Source organism: Vulpes vulpes, chromosome X (genome assembly GCF_048418805.1).
Source record: "Vulpes vulpes isolate BD-2025 chromosome X, VulVul3, whole genome shotgun sequence".
Classification (NCBI taxonomy): domain Eukaryota; kingdom Metazoa; phylum Chordata; class Mammalia; order Carnivora; family Canidae; genus Vulpes; species Vulpes vulpes.
The window spans coordinates 119,587,893-119,609,752 of NC_132796.1; the positions used below are offsets into that span (position 1 = coordinate 119,587,893).

The following is a 21,860-nucleotide window of genomic DNA, read 5'->3' on the forward strand; positions in this document are numbered from 1 at the left end:
AGCTGTGGTCATCAAGACAGTGTGGTACTGGCACAAAAACAGACACAGAGATCAATGGAACAGAATAGAGAACCCAGAAGTGGACCCTGAACTGTATGGTCAACTAATATTCCATAGAGGAGGAAAGACTATCCACTGGAAGAAAGACAGTCTCCTCAGTAAATGGTGCTGGGAAAATTGGACATCCACATGCAGAAGAATGAAACTGGACCACTCTCTTTCACCATACACAAAGATAAACTCAAAATGGATGAAAGATCTAAATGTGAGACAAGATTCCATCAAAATCTTAGAGGAGAACGAGGCAACACCCTTTTTGAACTTGGCCACAGTAACTTCTTGCAAGATACATACATGAAGGCAAGAGAAACAAAAGCAAAAATGAACTATTGGGACTTCGTCAAGAAAAGAGGCTTTTGCACAGCAAAGGATACAGTCAACAACTCAAAGACAACCTACAGAATGGGAGAAGATATTTGCAAATGACCTATCACATAAAGGACTAGTTTCCAAGATCTATAAAGAACTTACTTATTAAACTCAACAGGAAAGAAACAAACAATCCAATCATGAAGTGGGCAAAAGACATGAACTGAAATCTCACAGAGGAAGACATAGACATGGACAACAAGCACATGAGAAAATGCTCCCCAATACTGGCCATCCGGGAAATGCAAATCATAACCACAATGACATCCCACCTCACACCAGTGAGAATGGGGAAAATTAACAAGGCAGGAAACAATGCATGTTGGAGAGGATGTGGAGAAAGGGGAACCCTCTTGCACTGTTGGTGGGAATGTGAACTGGTGCAGCCACTCTTCAAAACTGTGTTCAGGTTCCTCAAAGTGGTCCAAATAGAACTACCCTATGACCCAGCAATGGCACTGCTAGGGATTTACCCTAAAGATGCGGATGCAGTGAAACGCCGGAACACCTGCACCCCAATGTTTATAGCAGCAAGGTCCACAGTAGCCAAACCGTGAAAGGAACCTCAATGTCCATAGAAAGATGAATGGAGGGATCACGCCGCCTCCCCGACGCCATCCCCGAAGCTGTCCCCGAAGCCGTCCCTGGAGCGAGCAATTGAGCGAGCGCCGAGGTGTGGGGAAAATGGTAGACAGTTTTTCACTTAATGATGCTTTATCTGGGTCTGGAAACCCAAACACTCAAGGATGGCCTGGTCCATGGGGAAGCCAGCCTGCTGGAGCAGGGGTATACCCAGGGGCCTCCTATCCTGGTGCCTACCGTATCCAGGCACCTCCCAGCGGCTACCCTGGCCCCACAGCACCTGATTATCCTGGCCCAACAGCACCAGGAGTGCAACCCGGGCAACCGAGTGGGCCTGGGGCCTACCCGCCTCCTGGACAACCAAGCGCTTCGGGAGCCTACCCTGCTGCTGGTCCCTTTGGCATCCCTACTGGACCACTGACTGTGCCTTATGACCTGCCTTTGCCTGGAGGAGTCAAGCCTCGCATGCTGATAACAATTCTGGGCACCAGTGAAAACAGACTTGCTTTAGATTTCAAGGGAGGGAATGATCTTGCCTTTCACTTTAACCCACGCTTCAATGAAGACAAGAGACTCATTGTTTGCAATACGAAGCTGGATAATATCTGGGGAAAGGAAGAAAGGCAGGCGGCTTTCCCATTCGAAGGTGGTAAACCATTCAAAATACAAGTGCTGGTTGAATCTGACCACTTCCAGGTTGCGGTCAGTGATGCCCATTTGTGGCAGTACAATCATCGGCTGAAAAATCTCCGGGAAATCAGCAAACTGGGAATATCTGGTGACATAGATCTCACCAGTGCTTCATATGCTATGATATAATCTTAAAGGAGAAGATTTAAAAAAAAAAAAGAAATCGAATATTCATTTAAACTTACACACGTAGACTTCATGTTTCAACTGAAAATTTTTACCTTTATTCGTCACTATCCTTCTTGTAAATCATCCATTTAATAAACATTCTAAGAGTTAAAAAAAAGAAAGATGAATGGATAAAGAAGCTGTGGTCTGTGTACACAATGGAATATTACTCAGCCATTAGAAATTACAACTACCCACTGTTTGCTTCGACGTGGATGGAACTGCCGGGTATTATGCTGAGTGAAATAAGTCAATCGGAGAAGGACAAACATTATATGGTCTCATTCATTTGGGGACTCTAAAAAAATAGTGAAAGGGAATAAAGGGGAAAGGAGAGAAAATGAGTGGGAAATATAAAAAAGGGAGACAGAGCATTAGAGACTCCTAACTCTGGGAAACGACCTGGGGGGGGGGGTGGAAGGGGAGGTGGGTGAGGGGCGGGGGTGACTGGGTGATGGGCACTGAGAGGGGCACTTGATAGGATGAGCACTGGGTGTTATTCTATATGTTGGCAAATTGAACACCAGCAAAAAATAAATTTACATATAATAAATTAAAAAACTAAAAAAACAATAAAATATTTTTAATTAAAAAAAGAATGTATTTACTCATTTGAGGTTCTCAGGGGATGAAATAAATGTCAACTGTTTGATCACTAAGTACACTATGTACTGAGTATGCCTCTCCATGCTCACATAAAACCAGATGTCTTAGTATCAATACGAGAACTTTCGTGGGGTCCTTTGGAGTACTTTATTTTTGCCTCTATAGCTACTGGAAAACTTCCCAAAAGAGGACCTTCTTAGATGTTTGGAACAGAACTTCAGACGCATATACCAACACATGATTTGGCTTAAGGGGAAACTTCTTTATGAACATGTGAAATTGGGCAATTAATTTCTCCCTGTAATGTCAAAGATTGGATAGCGGTGGAGGACTCATTTGTCCCTGTATACATTACTGCAGTTAGAAAAAGAGATTCTGAAAGGGCTTATGTTTGAAAACTTGCAAAACCTTAAAAAAAAGGAAGGTTGGTATACAGGGGTCAGAATTGACAGTAAAAAACAAAACAAACAAAACAAAAAACAACCCATGACACCATGCGGAAAGATGGGAGAAAATCATTCCTCTCCTCCTAATGGGATTGTTTTGTTTTGAATGATTCATGGGAGGGATTTCAGTAAGTCAGAAAAATTCATTGAAAGGGCTTATTCCAAATATATTCTGAAACAATGCCATGTTTATTAAATAACGTGTCGAAATGAAGACGGTGTTATGTTATCAAATGTTAAAGAAAAAAGGCCGGTACAAAAAGAGAGGTATAAGAATCAATTATTCAAGTTCTTAGCTCTCAAATATCAAATCAGTGTTCCATATACTCAATGAATACTAAACTTGAAAACGAAGCACTGTGTGGGATTTATCTTTAAAGACAGATGTGAGGGGATCCGAGGGTGCCTCAGGGGTTTAGCGCCTGCCTTCTGCACAGGACATGGTCTGGGGCACCCAGGATGGAGTACCACGTCGGGCTCCGTGCATGGAGCCAGCTTCTCCCTCTACCTTTGTCTCTGCATGAATCTCTCTCTCTCTCTCTCTCTCTCTCTCTCTCTCCCTCTCTTTGTGCCAAATAAATAAATAAATAAATAAATAAATAAATAAAATGCTTAAAGAAAAGAAAGATGTGAAATGTTAAGCCCTAAGTAATTAAGTACATGTGCGTATTTGTGAAATATGTTCAATAAATGCTAAGGGCAGGTGCCGTTTAATAGTGAACCAACACCAATTAAATGACATTCTGGTTTGCTTGTGGAAATGGCCCATTCACAAACCCATGTCTCAGCACTGATATTTATATATGTAGTTCTTTTCTCCCAGCGATTGTAGGCAGTTTAATGGATTTTAAAACACAATCTTATCTTTGCTTGCAATCATTTTTATAAGGCAGTAGATAGAGTACGTTTTCTTCTGAAACCATATGGGTATTGAAATTGGCTCAGTAAACTAATGAGTAAATACAAGCAGGTGCACGGATAAGACAGATTTTATATTCTTTAATTTTTTCCCTTTAGGCAAAGCAATGGAGCCTTCTTTCTGTACTTGTGGTTTGAGCCTTTTGGGGCTAATACAGATCCACTGAGGGAAAGCCTAAAATTAAATCATCCTTACTGCTAACAGCTAATTGACAGTGTTAAGTACAAAAAGTCTTCATTACTAACAAAGGGTTGAAAGCTTAATACGTATATAATTGTGGAACTGCTGCTCCTCACACAGCTTTTTAGGGTTGGGGTTTTAACAGGAAAAGATTATTGCACTTAGCAAGCAAACTATGATAAACAAGGCGTACCAATTTCAACTACAATCTTTAAACTACTACAGTGTGGTTCAGTGCAGCTAACGTCACACTTAATAAAACGTAGCTTCCTGTTCTTTCGTTCCTCAAAGTCGTCAGAACAACAGGGAATGAAGAGACTTCCGAACCATTGCCAGCTCTTGCTGCTGCTGTTTCAAGGAAGGAAATATTGAACATTCACCCGTTATTCGAGTAACTGTCATATACATTTTGGCAAACCAAATACCCCAATGCTCACATCCCTCCTTGGGTCTGAATATTAAAGGACTACTACTACTTACAGCTTCCCTCATAATTTTGTTTTGCAACTTGGCGATTTCTTCCCTGACTTCACTTTGTTCATCAGTAAGAAAGCGTTCATGGTCCTTGTCCAAAGCCTGTGATCTCTAAAACAAGAAGCCTAGTTCAGGTATAAAGCACCACTTTTCATCTCATGCTGCAAACATGTACAATCAAATTTCAGGCGGCGCCTGGGTGGCTTAGTAGGTTAAGAGTCTGCCTTCAACTCAGGTCTTGATTTCCGGGTCCCGGGATCGAGCCCCGCGTCAGGCTCTCTGCTCAGCGGGGAGTCTCCTTCTCCCTCCCCCTCTGCTTCTCCCCCTGCATGTGCCCTCTCTCAAGCAAATACCTAAGATATTTTTTTAAATTCAGTTAGATTTCAAAGGTAACAACCCTTAATATTCAAGGGATGCTCATTAATTTTTCCAAACAAAACACTGTACGTGATACATGGTGATTAGAATGCCCACTTAAGAAATTTTTAAAATGTTGTGTTTGAGTCAAATATTATTATTATAGAGGCACGACAGTAGTACACTTGGCTCCAAACAATGCGTTAATAGACAGTTAAGGTCAAGGTGGTGGAAAAACAGATAAAGACCGAACCAGAGAGTATTATGCTGAGTGAAAGTCAATCGGAGAAGGACAAACATTATATGGTCTCATTGATTTGGGGAATATAAATAATAGTGAAAGGGAATAGAGGGGAAGGGAGAGGAAATGGGTAGGAAATAGCAGAAAGGGAGACAGAACATGGAAGACTCCTAAATCTGGGAAAAGAACTAGAGTTGGTGGAAGGGGAGGAGGACAGGGGGTGGGGGTGACTGGGTGGTGGGAACTGAGGGGGGCACTTGTCGGGATGAGCACTGGGTGTTATTCTGTATGTTGGCAAGTTGAACACCAATAAAAAATAAATTTATTATTACAAAAAATAAAGACGTTTCTTATCCTGGAAAAAAAAGAAAAGACTGACCTTCCCACAGAATGAAAATCCATAAACTTACAACACTCTAAGGAACTGCCTAAACACCAGGGAACCCTGCACTTATAATGACTAATAATCAGTCTAAGAGATTCCATTGGAGGGAATGAAATGATCTGTAACACGGCCTCTTAAGTCATGAAAAACAAACATGGTCTAATCTTTACTGTTCACTTAATGAGTCGCAATCTAGTGCATCCTACGTAAAAGGTACCGTTAGGTGCCGTGGACTAAATTGAAAATGAATGCCTCCTGCACCCCGATTTCTATAGCAGCAATGTCCACAATAGCCAAACTGTGGAAAGAGCCTCGGTGTCCATCGAAAGATGAGTGGACAAATAAGATGTAGTTTATGTATACAATGGAATATTACTCAGCCATTAGAAACGACAAATACCCACCATTTGCTTCGACGTGGAGGGAACTAGAGGGTATTATGCTGAGTGAGATAAGTCAATCGGAGAAGGACAAACATTATATGGTCTCACTAATTTGGGGAATATAAAAAATAGTGAAAGGGAATAAAGGGGGAAAGGAGAGAAAATGAGTGGGAAATATCAGAAAGGGAGACAGAGCATGAGAGACTGCTAACTCTGGGAAACAAACTAGGGGTGGTGGAAGGGGAGGTGGGCGCGGGGTGGGGGTGACTGGGTGATGGGCACTGAGGGGGGCACTTGATGGGATGAGCACTGGGTGTTATTCTATATGTTGGCAAATTGAACACCAATAAAAAATAAATGTATATAAAAATAGAAAATGAATGCACGGTCTCTTCCTCCCTTATTCCAGGGAGAATGAAAAACATGTAAGTTAAAACCCACACAAAAACTTTGTAACGATTAAGGAAATACCCCTTGCCATGACTGTGTGCTGGAAGATAAGATTGACTCTGCGTTAGTTGGCGAAAGAATAGGATTTCAGTAGATAAAGGGAAGAAGGAATTGAAAGTATTCCAGAAACAAGGAAGTAAAGGTGAGTTAGTTCAGAGAGAGCAACCAATCTGGAGGGGTGGGAAGAAAGGAGGAATGTCCACATAAAACCAGGGAGTTCTGTTACTGGGCAGGGACAGACGCTGAATACCTGAGGTTTTGACATGAGAAGCTAATGACAGGTTTTCAGGTGGGAAGATCATGTTGAGGAACTGTAAAGGATGGACTGGAGAAGAGAGCCCTCAGGTAAGCATTTACTCGGAGGAGCAAGGAATGGTGAGATCCCGAACTAGGGCAGTAGCAGTGGGAATTCAAAGAAAGAAACAGTTGCAGAAAGGTTGCAGAGAAAGGTACAGATGCAGAGGTAAATGGCGCACGCGGGCACACAAACACACACGCACACACAGACACACACACACACACACACACACACACAGCGCCCATAGGCACACCAAGAAAAAAGAAGGGGAATGTGCAGGATTCCATCACTTCCTAAAGAAATCTCTGCCTGAGGAAGAGGTATGTGTCACTGAGAACAATTTGCTGATGTGCAAATATCACACCAGATCATTCTCAATTCACAAACGGTTAGTCTTCCTCTGGCCTTTTCATTATTTATGATATACATTCTCTTACACCTTTCCTTATGATATTTTTAAACTTTTTAAAAATTTTGTTTATTTATTCAAGAGAGACAGAAAGGGAGACACAGAGAGAGAGGCAGAGACACAGGCAAAGGGAGAAGCAGGCTCCACGCAGGAAGCCCAACACGGGACTCGATTCTGGGACTCAAGATCACGCCCCGGGCTGAAGGCAGGCTCTTAACCGCTGAGCCACCCAGGGATCCCTTAAGTCTGTGTATAAAGTCACTATTCCTCTAGTATTCCAAAAGCAAATGTGCCACAAAATACTCACGTAACACATTTGAATATAAAAATCAGGATCCATCAATTACAACTGCCTACTCGTATTTAACAGAAACCATCAATACAAGGAAAAGACACGTAGAAGTGATTCACAGAATTCCTAGTTTCCACTATATGTTTATTGCTGATCTCAAAACTGATGATCGAACCAAAAAATCATGCTCGAAGTGTTAATAAAGTACCAGTATTCTTCACGATACGTGTATTTCTAGGTAAAATTCCCACGTTGCCATTCCCTGTTTTAAACGACTCCCATCTGGTACACTTGGGATATTTTTTTTTTAGTATTTCTGTATTTTTTTCCATTTTACAGTCAAGATCTTTAAATCCTCAAAATGGTGGAAAAAAAGTTCAAGATCTCAATATCACACATAATCTAAGTTACAAAAATAAGAGTTAGATGTGTGTTGTAATAAATAGTGTGAAATCAAAGAAAAAATAAAAAAACGACTCCCATAAAAGTATTAATTAATGCTAAATATAAGAAAATGCATTTCCCAATTATGCTAAATCCAAAGCAGTGAGGTCCTCCTGGAAATTGGTTGAAAATTTAAATATACAACCTAAATGGTTTTCCACAGACTCAGACTCAGAAAGAAACTATCTTCTACTTTTATATACATATTATGGTTTTTTTCAAGATTTGTTCATTTATTTGAGACACGCACAGCACACGTGCAAGGGGGCAGAGGGCCAGAGGGAGAGAATCTTGAAGCGGACTCCCTATTGAGAAGGGAGCCCCAGCGGGGCTCCATCCCACAACCCATGGGATCAGGACCCACGACCTGATCCAAAACCAGGAGTTGGTCGTTCAAGCGACTGAGCCACCCAGGCACCCCTACGTCTTGTGTTTTCTAAGAGCGTTTTGTGTTGCCAAATACCACAGACCTTTAAGAATTCTTTGTACACGTTTCTTAATTTTTCCAGCCTCTGGTTCTGAACAATTCTAGCTTGTTGCAGAATCTTTTGTTGCTCTTGAAACATACCCTAGGAACATTAAAGGAAAAGGTGACAAAATGTGGGTCACATTTAGTATTCAGAGAACATAATTACACATCAGGTTGAAAAGGAATATTCCTTAAATCGATACCTGTCAGCATTTCCTGTTTTAACAACTTTTGCGACCAAGCACCACCCATATACAGAAACAATACACGATGACCCTACCCAGTAGCCATTAAGTGGGAAATTGTCTTCCTCACCGATATTGAAGACATGTATTAATTCTGGACTTCAAAGTCCACAAATGGCCCTTTCAATAATCTGTTTACCACAAGTAGGCAAAGACTCTATACAATAATCCTTCCTAACAGTAGTCACAGAGGAGAGATTCCTTCTTAAGAACGTTCAAAACATGTGTTAATTCTTGGTGTTTTCAGGACGCATACAGACTATCCTAGCCTCTCCGTTCCTTGACCTGCTCTCCAACAATAATTCTGTCCTCTTCCCTACTTTAGTCACTTACGTAGTCAGACCCGGGACTCCCAATAACTGCAACGTCTACGTAAGATTAATTAGAGCAAAGACTTGCATAGCAGCTCTGTGTCAGGTACTGTTCGTAACCATTTCAAATAGACTTATTACATACGATCTCATTCAACCCTCAAAACAACTCTATGAGGCAGATACTCTTACCAGGCCTCCTTTCCTAGCTGAGGAACCTGAGTGAGACATAATTTGTCCCTGATGTCAAAGTACTGGTCAACCAGGATTGGATTAAAAACACAAAAAAGCAAAAAATGTTCCGGGGCCCAGGCTCCTGACCACTGTGCTATGCTGTTTCTCCACCCTGCCCCCCCCCAACAGTCTACCTTTACCTCCCTGTTTGTTGTTCTCTCCCTTTCTTACTACGGTTCAGAACTCTTTCAGGATTAATATCCCATGATCCAAGGAGTGTTCCTTGTCCCCAGTCCCCATTCTGCTAGTCTCCCTTTTCTTCCTTCTTGGCTTAAATTCCATGGTCAATCGTCATACCTCTGCACTTGCACGTGTGCCTTGCCCCCTTTCCACTCTGTCAATCTGTGTGGCCGTACCCCAACCCTGGAGGATCCAGCTCTCTAGCCACTCTGCCACAACCGTGCAGTGTGGTCTCACTTTAAATTCATGATCACTATGACAGTAATCAAAGCCAGACCCATAATGCTGCTTGGCAATGATATTTCCCTAGTGCATTTGCTGGCCCGCTCTCAGGAAACAATTCCGGGACTTCCTCTTTGCCCCCCGAAGGCAGCGCCTCCTCCACCACTCTAACTCTTAGCTGGTGACCTTCCTGTATCACTAAATAGAAGCCATCCAAATAGAACGTCCGGCCTCCCACCACTACTCATCTGGGCTATCTTCTACCCTCCCTTACCCATCTGGGCTCACGGACTCTACATTCTCTCCTGTGTTTTTGCATGACCTCTTGCTACCTGAGACTTTGATACAGTAAAGAAATCAATGGAATAGATAAATTTTAAAGCCAAGGCTGATACCAACAGCTAGTTTTGCTTCCTGTTCCTGGGCTCTCCTCATGTCGGTATCCCACTTCTGAAAGAGAGTCAGAAACTGCTGAGAGTATTTGAAATGAAGATTCTGCCTGTAAAACATGATAACGAGCACCGTCACACTCCACAAAGAGATGACAAAAGTAACCATTTTGCAGGAATACCGTAACAGCACAGTGTAGTCTCACGGGAAACAGAAAGGGCACACGAACAATTGACTCTTATTACCAACAGTATTGTTCCTAAGCGACCAATACAGAAGCCTTCTCACATGCCTTGACTGTTCAACACTAGCGAGGGTTTACCATAAAATCAATTTTCCAGAAAGACTCATTTTATCTAAAAGCAGCTTACTTTTCATTTCTTCTTCCTACAGAACCTCTACGTTCAGATGCGGTAAGTAGATGCAATGAGGATGTTTTATCGAAGATTCCCGAACAGGAATATTTCACTTAAACAGTTCCCCTCTTTGGCACAATAATGATTTTTAAGAAAGAACAGTGAACACAACTTAGCTACAATGCGCAAATTCATTATGATATAAAGTTAACCTTTTCTACGTGACGGAATACAGTTAACTGTCACCGGGATAACACTGTAAGACGTTTACCCAAGGTTCGGCTAGATTAGGTCTAGAATGACTATGAATTAAAAGAAAACTATATAGGAAGGAAACTCCTACACAAGAGAACTCAATTGTGCTTTGAAAGGGGGGTAGGAAAGGTCACCTTACTGGCTCCTGGAATTAAACCTCAATGCTGATAAGGAGTGAGGTTAAGAGAATTTACCTGCTTAGAAAACAATGCAGCAAAATCTCTTTTCCACTGGAAAACTCAATACAATAGCATCTGCCTTCCGTTATTTGCACCAAGGAATACTAACAAATGATACGAGCGTCCTTGTGGCTTAAAAACAACAACCTCACCTTTGTTCTTGCTGTATTTTCCAACCCTGCTCAATTTTTTCGTTAGTGCTTTTCAGAGAAGCTTTTGCATTTGCTTCAAACATTTTTCTTTTTGCAAGAAGAGCCTGTTTAATGCCACCTGTGTAGAACACAGATACTCATTGAAATTTCAAGCCGAAAATTATTTGGTTTTCATATATACGATTCGATTGAGGTAAATGTTGCCTCCGCAATAAGCAAAGACGCTTCAAATCTGTAATGCAGGTATCGTAAATGTCCGATCAATATGTCGTATACCTTTGAACTAATGTCATGTTGTGTGTGCCAATGATGCTCCAAAAAAAAAAAAAAAGTAAAATAAAATCTATAACACAGGCATCGTTTGAAAAAGCCAGATTTGCTCACTAGTTTCCGTAAAGTCTTTGCAGTACTAGTATCCTGATTCTCATTACTCTAACAGCGGGTTCAGAGATAAGGAAAGGGGGATAATGATCAAAAGACTTTCCATTGTCAAAATGCGTATAAAGAATCTCAAAGACAGACTTTAATGTCCTTGTGAGAAGACAGGTAAAAGGCAAACTTTTCTGAATTTACAAAAATCCTGCAACTCATGGGACATGTTTAGATGGATTACCATTAGGATGCATTATATAAAACATCACAAAAGCATTTTCTTAAAAACGACCCCCAAAAGGAGAAAAATCATTATATCGCACATTAAAGAATCATCTTTCAAGCGATCTAGTGAGTGATGCTTTTAACTGTGCTTAACTAAAAGAGAGCAAGGCTGTGACTGTAAGAACTCTAGCTGGAATAAATGAGTTCAGAAACACTTTTAAAATATTTTCACGGGGAAGCCCTGGTGGTTCAGTGGTTCAGTGCAGCCTTCAGTCCAGGGCCTGATCCTGGAGACCCGGGATCGAGTCCCATGTCGGGCTCCCTGCATGGAACCTGCTTCTCCCTCTGCCTGTGTCTCTGCCTCTCTCTCTCTCTCTCTCTCTCTCTCTGTGTGTGTGTGTGTGTGTGTCTATCATGAATAAATAAAATCTTTAAAAAAATAATAAATAAAATATTTTCACGGAGCTTTTTCCGTAGCACTTTCATCCATTAAGTGCTGCATTTCACCGAACCTTAAAACTTCAAATAAAGCTTTGCAAATCGCATGATTTGACTTTTTGGATCTACAATCGATAGTTACTTTTCAGCAGTCATGAAGGATCTGCAGTCTGATAAAACTATTTTACACACCCGGAATCCCTCTACAGTAAGAAGTTTATTAGACAGCTCACAAAGCAAGCCCTTTGTCGCCACCAAATAGAGCAAAGCTATCAAAACATCCTTGCTTGTAAGGGCGATCCTTATCGAAGAGCCACAGATTGACTTGGGACTCTTTGCTAAGTGTCCTGCCCTGTAGTGCAGATGGTGTGACTGACCTCTGACCAAACAAGAAAAAGCTTAGGAGGTTGGATATGACATTTCTCAGCAGCTACGGGAGTTCTCTAGTTTGCACCTATATGGCTTATTAATGAAAAATGATGATAAAGAGGGTGCTTTGTTTTATTTTTTGTTTTTTTGGTTGGTTTTGTTTGATTGATTGATTTTGGCAGGATTCAGTTTGTGCTGCTACTCCAAAGAACAGAGCACTGGAAAGTTATGGAAAGTAAGTAAATCAAGAAAAATTAAATCCGACACAAAAACCTGATATGCCACCTAATCTGTGCACGCCAAAGGAGGTACGAAGTTCGCTCCGCCACCTAATCTGTGCACGCCAAAGGAGGTAGAAGTTTGCTCCGACCACTCGCTGGCAGAGTACGTTGACGTACGCGTGCATAAAATAATGGCGTCACTCTTACCTCATCTCGGTGAGTACCATTTTTACCTTTCCAGATCAACAACGGAAAAGGTCAGCATAGAAAGTGGCAAAGTTGAATCACACTAAATACTTGTGTAATATCCTACATATGAGAACAAGGCATGAAAATCAGTCTTGCAGGCCACTCATTAACATTTCCACCTGTAAAAGCTGTCGGATCTAAAGCTTTCCTTTTCCCTGCAGACAGCACTTATGCATACCTCCAAGTCCTTGCAGCATCTTCTGTATTTCGTTTCTGTGAAGAAGTTAGAGCAAACGTTACTGAGGAAAGGTAAACCCAGGTCGTATTTGTTTTGGAAACAATGTCTCATTCTAGGATTTTACAGAGAATTACGGGCAGGCAAGCCGAGTTGACTTGATGTGGCAAGGGAAAATACTGTAAACACGTTACCCCACGTCTTCCTCACGCGGTCCGGGAGAAGCCCTCTTTCGCCCATGTTTATCGGCTACTGGATTGTTTCCTGCGTTGAAATAAAAGTGGAGAACATTTTTTTAGTAACACATTTATGTTTTATTGGTGTTCAATTTGCCAACATACAGAACAACACCCAGTGCTCGTCCCGTCAAGTGCACCCCCTCAGAGCCCGCCGCGCAGTCACCCCCAACCCCCGGCCTCCTCCCCTTCCAACACCCCTAGTTCGTTTCCCATAGCAAGGAGTCAGAAACCATTCTTAAGGGAAGGGTGGCCTTTCGATCAGTTTTCGAGGGGGCAATATCGTCACCGTGCGGGCTGCGAGGCCTCTGGCAAACCAACAGCCTTTCAAGGCAGAGCTAGGAAAGGCTGCGTGTCTGTGCAAGGGCAGAGGAAAGGAGATCGGGGCCCAGGACCACACCACGCGGCGGAGAAGGTGTTCCCGGCCTTTGGCGCGCTTAAACGCCAGAGAACAGCCCCCGGCACGTGGGAGGTATTTGGGAAAGAAGGCCTGCAGGGCGCAGGGTGGGGTTGGGGTGGGGGCGCGGGGTGGGGTCGGGGTGGGGGGTGGGGTGGCGGCGCGGCAGAAGAGCTGCGTGCGATCTCCACCTCTGGAATCCTGGTTTGGGACAGGAGGATCCAGTGGGCAACCTGCGGCAGGTGAAACTGCGCTGGCGCGCACACACACGTGCGGGGGCGCGCACGCTGGAGGGCCGTACTGTTGACCGGGCGAAGGACTGGGAGGCAGACGCCTGCCCCGCGTGCGGTCATCTCCGAGCGAGCGCTGTGTCCGCAAAGTGTGGGGCAGACAGTACCTTCCGCAGCAGCAGCAGCCTCTGGCCCACTCAGCTCTCCGCTCCCTCCTCTGCCCGAATCACAGGCTGCCACTCTCTGGGGCTCCGCAGGGGCTTTCCTCCCCAGGCGCTTCCTGCCAACCCGAGGCATCCGCACAGGTGTCTGTCCTCCGAGGTGTCTGTGTGTCCTCCGAGTTGTCCCGCACCTTGTGAGCCCGAGCAGGCGACCGACCGAGAAATGGGGACACGGTCAGCGAGCGTCGGCAGGCAGGGGGCCTCTGCACAGACCGGGCTGCGCGTGTCCTCGTGTGTCTGGCCGGGCCAGGAGGGAGCAAGGAGGATGCGGCCGGCGCAGCCCCGCCCCCCCCGCCCTCCCCGCCCCACCCCAAGACGGCGACCCGGGGCACGTCAGCTGCCCCGGGCCATCTGCGTGCCGGGCCCTTCCGCCACACTCTTGCGCCTACGTTGGGCCAGAGGCCGGCCCGGCCCCCGAGGTCCCTCCCCGCAGGGCTGTGCTGGCCTGGAGACCCGACCGTGGCCGGGTCGAAACCCCGCGTCCCCTCGGGATGCACGGGGAATAAGCCGTTCTGCACCCGTCGGCGGACAGTCAGGTGGAGGGGGCTCCTCGACGGGCCATCTGGACCCCCAGGACGAGCCGTGGCCCCGCCCCCGGGGGCCAAGATGTCGGGCCGGGCGGTGTGGCCGGAGGGCCAGGCGCAGACGGCCCCTCCTCACCAGGTGTCACCCTCCCGGGCCATGAGGGCCGTCGCTCCCGCTCCCCGCCCTGCCAGCTCTGCGCTCAGGGGCCTGGTCGTATCCCGTCGGAGCCCCGGAGGACCCCGTGGGGACGTCACCTCAGAGGTCAGCCCCGCCGCCCCCGTGGCCGCCCCCGTGGCCGCCCCACGCCCTGGTCCCGGACGTTCCAGGATACCCCCCCCCACGGCCACCCAGTGCCACCGGGTCCGCCTGCCTGCCTGGCGGGGCCTCCCAGGGGGTCGCTACGCCCGACCCCCGGCCCGGCCCCCGTTTGTCTTGACCCTTCCTCTGTCCCGCAGTGCGTATGCCCCAGCGCTAGCCCCAACCCCTCTGTCTTGCCCCTCGGTCCTGCGACCCTCCGTCCCTAGGGCCCCCCCCGCCCCGCCCCACCCCTGTCTCCGTCGGTCCTCCCTGCGTCCCTCGTCCCTCCGTCCCTCCGCCCCACCCCCATCCCCATCGCCTGTGTCTTGCCCCTCCCTCCGCCCCTTCCATCGCCATCGCCATCGCCATCGCCATCGCCATCCCCCACCTCTCTCAGGCCTCCACGCACACAACGACCTCCACAGCACGTCCTCCGCGACGACGCTCCTCTGAGGGCCTCGCGACTGACTGGGAGGAGCCAGTCAGCCTCGCCTGCGCGGGAGCGACGCCGAGCGGCTGGCCCAGTGCGCATGCGCACGCGCACGCGGGAGGCGGGGCCTCGCCAGAGACACGCCCCTCGGGCCCCCTGCCCTCCAGGCGCCGGGGCCTGCGGGCCCTGAGGATCGAGGGTCGAGGTTCGAGGGTCGAGATTCGAGGGTCGAGGGTCGAGATTGGAGGGTCGAGTGTCGAGGGAGGTCGAGGTACGGGGCTCACGTGGCGAGGGCCGAGCGTCTTGGGTCAGGACCCAGGGTGGCGCGTCGAGGGCCGCGGGCCGACGGCCGAGGGCCGAGGGCCGAGGGTCGAGCCCCGGGGCCCAGGCTGCGCGGTTCCGGTTCTGCAGCCCGAGGACGTTTCATCTTCCTGGGAAATCACTAAAGGGTACTGGGTTGTGGAGCAGGTGGCCGCTCAAGCCTCCACCTTGCCGACCTGAGGCGGAAGGCTTTTCGCAGGTCCTCGTCGGGCTCCTGGCGGGGCCCTTTCCACCCAGTGCTTCCGCTTCCCGGAGGAACAGCCGTCTCCCCGAGGGTCCTGTGCAAACGACCCCCTGCGTTGTCTCGGCTCCGCTCTTGGGTTGGCGGTTGGGGGGTTGCCTTTGGTGCTGTTTCGCAGACCCCTGCGCGTGTCCTTCCCTGTGCTGGCCTCCCGCTGGCTTGCCTGGCTAGGAGGGCTGGACTCCTGTCAGCGGCCTGCCTGACGTCGGTGGTTGCGCCGCGTCCTTTTCCACCCAGCGTTGTGCCCTAACAGGGTCTGTGCTATTCCGTGGAGCCCCAGGAGTAGGCCTGGAAGCGGTCCCCTTCCCCCTGGGAGCACACGCCCCCGGGGAACCGCTCCGTGGACGCGGTCCCCTTCCCCTGGGAGCACACGCCCCCGGGGAACCGCTCCTCAATGCCGTCGCCCCATTGCTTCTCCGTCCACATGCCCTTATTTCCACTGCAGCGCCCTGGAGGGCAGCGATGCTACGAAGAATCTCACGTCTGCCGAACGTGCCATTACGCTCTGTGGGGTTTAAATGAGCCCAAGAGAAATACGTAGAGATAAACGAGCCCAAGGCTTCAGAGGACTGGATGACCTGTTCACAGTCCTACCAGCAGTGCACAGTGGTTCCCCTTTCTCCACATCATGCCAACTCCGGTTAGTCCCAGTTGCTTGCTTTAGGCTTTCGTTTTGTTGTTGCCTTGAGTTTCTCTGTTTGAAAACAGGCATCCTACAGAGTGTGAAGTGCTTGCTGCTTGCCGTGCTCACTTTTCATTCCACTGGTGATTAGTCACGTAGACCATCTTTTCAAGTGCCTACGGGTCGGGGCCACGGGTACCCTTTCTCTGCACATATGTCCATTGAGGTGCTTTGCCAATTTTTAATAAGGTATTTTTCTTTTTCGGGTGCGTGCTGGTCTTTCTTTCTTTCTTTCTTTCTTTCTTTCTTTCTGTCTTTCTTTCTGTCTTTCTTTCTTTCTTTCTCTTTTTCTTTCTTTCTTTCTTTCTTTCTTTCTTTCTTTTCTTCTTTCTTTCTTTCTTTCTTTCTCTCTTTCTTTCTTTCCTTCTTTCTTTCTTTCTCTGTCTCTTTCTTTCTTTCTTTCTTTCTTTCATTCTTTCTTTCTTTCTTCTTTCTTTTTTCCTCTGCACCACGGGTGAGTTGTAGGACCTCCTTACCGGTTCAGGATTTTAATCCCTTACCTGATCGGTCATTTGCAATGATCTTTATCCATTCCTCAGGTTGCCTGCCTGGCCTGTTGATAATGTCCGTTGATGCGCAAAGCGTCTAAACTGTGACGTTTCCGATTTACCCAGGTGATTCCTGGCCTCCTGGGCCTTTTAAGATGAAGCTGCCTGTACTCCAAGGTCAAAAATGTTTCCTCAAAATTGACTTAAGGCCTTATTTTGTATCTTTTAGTCTTTGCTCACGTGAAATTGGTTTTTGTGCTTCCTGTCCGGTCGTCATCTAATTGCTTCTGCTCCCCCCCCCCCAGGGAAAAAAATCACCATACCGTCCCCATTTTTCTGAAGGGTGCACACTTTCGCCACTATCAGCTGTGCCCAGTCACATGTCAAGGTTTGCTATGTCCCCGATTCTGGTTCTCTGTCCCGTCCCACCACTCATTTCGTTTATCCTGTGCCAAAAGCCACAGCCTGTGGTAGAATGAACACTCCTAAGTCGGGGCCGCCTGGGCGGCTCAGCGGTTTAGCACCCCCTCAGCCCGGGGCCTCATCCTGGAGACCCAGGATGGAGTCCCACGTAGGGCTCCCTGCCTGGAGCCTGGTTCTCCAACTCCGCCTGTGTCTCTGCCTCGCTTTCTCTCTGCAACTCTCAGGAAGAAATAAATAAATAAAAAATCTCTAAAGAGTAAAAACAAATATTCTAAGTCAGGCCGAACTCTGAGTCCTCCGGTATTAACGTTACACTCTGATGACTCAGATCCTTCCGTGATTCCTGACAGCCTCCACACGAGGGTCGACCCTACATACGAGGATCCTTAGCACCTCGTCTCCTTTGACTTCCCCTTTATCCTCCCCATCCTGAGCTTCTTGCCACTCCCCGAAGCACACCCTGGCTGTTGCCTGCCACTGCACCCTTGAATGAGCTCAACCAACCTCTCTGCCGAGACCCTTGGCTGTCACTCCTTCCTTTGCCTGTTGCTGTGACTTGTGCCACCTCACTCCTCTCACTGCACTGTAATCCAGTCCTCTGTGTGCTAAGAGGACCGTATTCCTGTGCCTGGCATTGACCGTGCAGGAAGCCTGTATCATTCTGCCAAGCAGATTTAGAACTCACCATTCGTATTGGACACTGTTTGCCCATGAATACAGACAACATTTCAGCGAGCTATGCGGTCCTGGCCTGAAGGGATACATACCCGTGACTCATTGGATGATCTTAATATCCCTCTGGAAGGTGAATTGGTGCAAGGCCCGTGTATAAGTTAAGAGGACCATGGTCAGAGACTACAGATGCTTACCCAAGTTTGCAGAGCCACACAGTGGAGCAAGGGCCAGACCTTCGGTACTTTTTTTTAAAATAATAAATTTATTTTTTATTGGTGTTCCATTTGCCAACATAGAGAATAGCACCCAGTGCTCATCCCATCTGATGCCCCCCTCACTGCCCGTCACCCATTCACCCCCACCCCCCACCCTCATCCCCTTCCACCACCCCTTTGCCCACCCCTGGCCCTCCCCTCTTCACTGCTTTGTGTCCCTTTGCTGCTCTGGGGCTACAGCACATCTTCAGCTATAAGCCATGGTCTCTAGTAGTGCCTGCCTATCCCAGTACTGCAGAAAATGGTTTGAAGGTTGTCACTGTGGAGGTGGAAGTCCTTTACAAAGTTCTTGTTTTCCATGTAAATTTCAAAACATGTCAATCGAGAAAGGTGCTGTCTTTGGAATTTTGGAGTGCACCTAAGCGTTATGAAATGACAAACCCATTGAAGAGTTCACGGAGACCAAACAAGATGACGGGAAGAAGGGTCTGTCCCCGGTAGAGAAAACGCCAGTAGCTCAACAACGACTCCTGGGTTCCAAATTGAGACAAAAGCCACATTTAAGGAGAGAGGGACGAGAAGAGAGGAGATCCGGGCTGCCCGAACTGTAGTAGCAGCCCTGGATTATGTATTCCTGCCATGTGTTACCTGGAATAAACAAAGCCCCTGTTTGAGCCACTATTCAACATGCAGGAAGATGCAATTCACGGTGACAGAGCAGGGCATACCACAAATTAATTTTTGCCCAGCTTGTGTCAGGGGTGGTAGACTATTACCCTAACACGTAAACCCAAACGTGTACAGGGACTCAAATGGTTTATCTCAATTCGTTTATCTATTACTCTTGGCACATTACTGGGAAAGTGACTGGGTCCTCCTGGCAGGCACTATCCATGCACTTCCACAGGGATCCCGGCTGTCAGAAAGTCTGCCACATCCAACATGGGGCTTCCACGGGAGCCCCGGACGTGGCCCCATTAGCAGTTTGCTAGAAGGGGCAAAGAGCACAGAGGTGTACAAGGTGCCAGGTGTTTACAAGTTAGGCCTGGCAGTGGCACGCATCATTTCCGCTTGCCGTCCCATTGCCTAGATCTCAGGCACATGGTCACGCGTGACAGCAAGGAAAGCTGGGCAATGCTGCCTAGATGGGGCCCAGGAAAAAGAGGAGAGCAAGGATTTAGGTGGCGACCGGGAGGTCCCTGCAACTTGTGCCTTTCTGAAAATAATACAAAACTTGACTATGTTGGGTTTTCTTAAAGGGAAACTCACAAAAATGCTCAAAGCCTGAACTGACAGTCCAGCATGCCATTAAACGGGGCTGTCCCCCTCGGGGACTGTGAGACACTGAGCTGACATCTTGACCTCTCTCTCGAAGCCTTGATCACTTTCGTACTATCTTAAAGGTATACCGACAGTATTTGTCTCGTGATATTTTGGATGCCGCTACGTGAAATAATGCATAAAGACTCGTACGGGCCCTCAGTAATATCCAGGAACCAGTCAAATATTAGTAAATATTAGTAGCAGTATAGCAGCATTACTGTTTCTGGTTCATTCTATCGTAATGGTGACCGGTGTTTCGTGTTTATTGTATTGCCATTATTGTCGCCACTTTGTGAGCCACTGGCACACAATTTCCTGAATATCAAACATTGAATGCAAGCTGGTGCCTGCTACATATTTCAAAGCATAAAAGCTAACATTTTCATCATCAGGATTAACTGTAACATTTCATTAACAAATGTGGATTTGGGACGGGAAATACATATTTCAAGTACATGAACAAATTAGGGTGTGTCAGATATCAGAAGAGCATATATACTCTTTTTAAATTTATTTTTTCATGAGATAAAGAGAGATCGAGAGAGCAGCTGCCATGCACAGAGCCCGATGTGGGACTCGAATTCGGGACTCCAGGATCCCACCCTGGGCCAAAGGCAGGCACTAAACCGCTGAGCCACCCAGGGATCCCACATTCTTACTGTTAAAGGCAGCATTTCTTCCAAAGAAGTCAGAGAAAATGATGAAGGAGGTGTGAATAAATTCGAACAAAAATGCATGCAGTCTCGTTGACCCCTCTTATCTCCTGTTTTTTCCTTCCACTCTCTCTGTTTTCCTTTGGCCTCCATAACTGCATAGTGTCCCGGTATCTCCTTTCATTCTGTCAACTTCTTCTTACCATTGCTAGCTCCTTCTCTTCAAATGAGCCCTCCCATGATAATGTTCCTCAGGACTTCGTTTTACTTGATTCTTATCTCAATCGATATACTTTCCCTATATGTTTCCACCTATGTGCATGATTTCAATGGCCATTTACATCAGAGCTTCTCAAAGGGTGGTGCATGGGATCACCGATATATCAGAATCCCTGAAAGGAGAGTGTTAAAGTCCAGATTCCTTAGAACTGTCCTAAGCCTGCCCAATCAACCATGTGGGCGTGCTAGGAATCTGCATTTTCAGTAAATTCTCCAGGTTGCTCTGAAACTTGGAACCACTGTATTAGTCAAGAAAGACCTGACTGTCACAAACAGTGGCAGCTCAATATCTCCATCTGGTGGCTTCATAAAACCACTATCTTTGTTTTGCAAATGCCCACCAAGGATGTGAGGTAAATATTAAAAATCTGAAAAACAGGAAAGAAATTGGAACAAGGGACTTTAGTGGAGCATCTGCTCCATGACTAACCAAGAAGAGTTATGACACCTTTTGAGTTATAACAGCTTTTGACTTTTCTAACACCGACCGTGAACTTGTCAGTTTTACACTTGTAAGGAGAAATCAAATTGATACATCTCAGAGGTCCTCCGACTATAGAAAAACACAGGTCTTGGATGACTCCTGTCTATAGATCATTTCAGCACGTTTTCATTTCTTACGGCAGTGCCAAGAGGATTTCAGGAATTTTGAAGTAATCTTTCCAGAGGTTAGCTCATAAGTTGGACACGCTAGTCACAGCATACACAAAACGCCTAAATGTGAGAGCTAAAAATATAAAACTCTTAGAATAAAACGTAGCAGGAAACCTCCATGACCTTCGATTTCTTAAACATTAGACCAAAAGCAACAAAAGAAAAGAAATGGGAAAATTGACGTTCACCAAAATGAAAACAAGTTTTTGCATTAAAAGACACCATCTTTGGGCACCTAGGTGGCTCAATGGGTTATCATATGCCTTTGGCTCGGGTTGTGGTCCCAGAGTCCTGGGATTGAGCACCGCATCGGGCTCCCTGCTCAGCGGAGAGCCTGCTTCCTCTCCTGCTCCTCCTGCTTCTGTTCTCTGTCTCTCCCTTTCTCTCTCCCTATCTCTCTTTCTCTCTCTCTCTCTGTCTCTCTCTCTGTCTCTCACTCTCTCTCTCTCATGTAAATTAGTAAAATCTTTTAAAAGGAACAAAAAATAAAAGACACTATTGAGACAGAAAGATATCCTAAAGATGGCAGAAAATATTGTCAAATCATATGTCTTTTTTAAAAAGATGTTATTTATTTATTCATGAGAATACACAGAGAGGAGTGAGAGAGGCAGAGACACAGGCAGAGGGAGAAGCAGGTTCCATGAAGGGAGCCTGATGTGGGACTCGATCCCGGGTCTCCAGGATCATGCCCAGGGCCGAAGTTGGCGCTAAACCACTCAGCCACCCGGGCTGCCCATATGATTTTTTAAAAAGTATTTTATGTATTTATTCA

At 46.5% G+C, this 21,860-nt stretch overlaps 2 protein-coding genes and 1 pseudogene across 2 annotated transcripts in view; 2 read left to right on the top strand and 1 right to left on the bottom strand.

The window, feature by feature from the left end:
• LOC140596090 (synaptonemal complex protein 3-like) overlaps positions 1-21,860 on the top strand; it is a 126,488-nt gene that overhangs the window by 76,985 nt on the left and 27,643 nt on the right. The gene's annotated exons all lie outside the window — the stretch shown is intronic.
• Positions 1,095-1,840, top strand: LOC140596053 (galectin-3 pseudogene; annotated as a pseudogene).
• LOC140596089 (synaptonemal complex protein 3-like) lies at positions 3,787-16,425 on the bottom strand. Its single transcript, XM_072743481.1, has 9 exons — positions 15,090-16,425; positions 13,826-14,010; positions 12,990-13,059; positions 12,799-12,833; positions 10,747-10,864; positions 9,814-9,913; positions 8,224-8,322; positions 4,501-4,605; positions 3,787-4,368 (listed from the first exon to the last, which is right to left on the bottom strand). The coding sequence occupies exons 2-9, from the start codon at positions 13,953-13,955 to the stop codon at positions 4,315-4,317; spliced, it is 711 nt and encodes a 236-aa protein (XP_072599582.1). The 5' UTR covers positions 13,956-14,010; positions 15,090-16,425; the 3' UTR covers positions 3,787-4,314.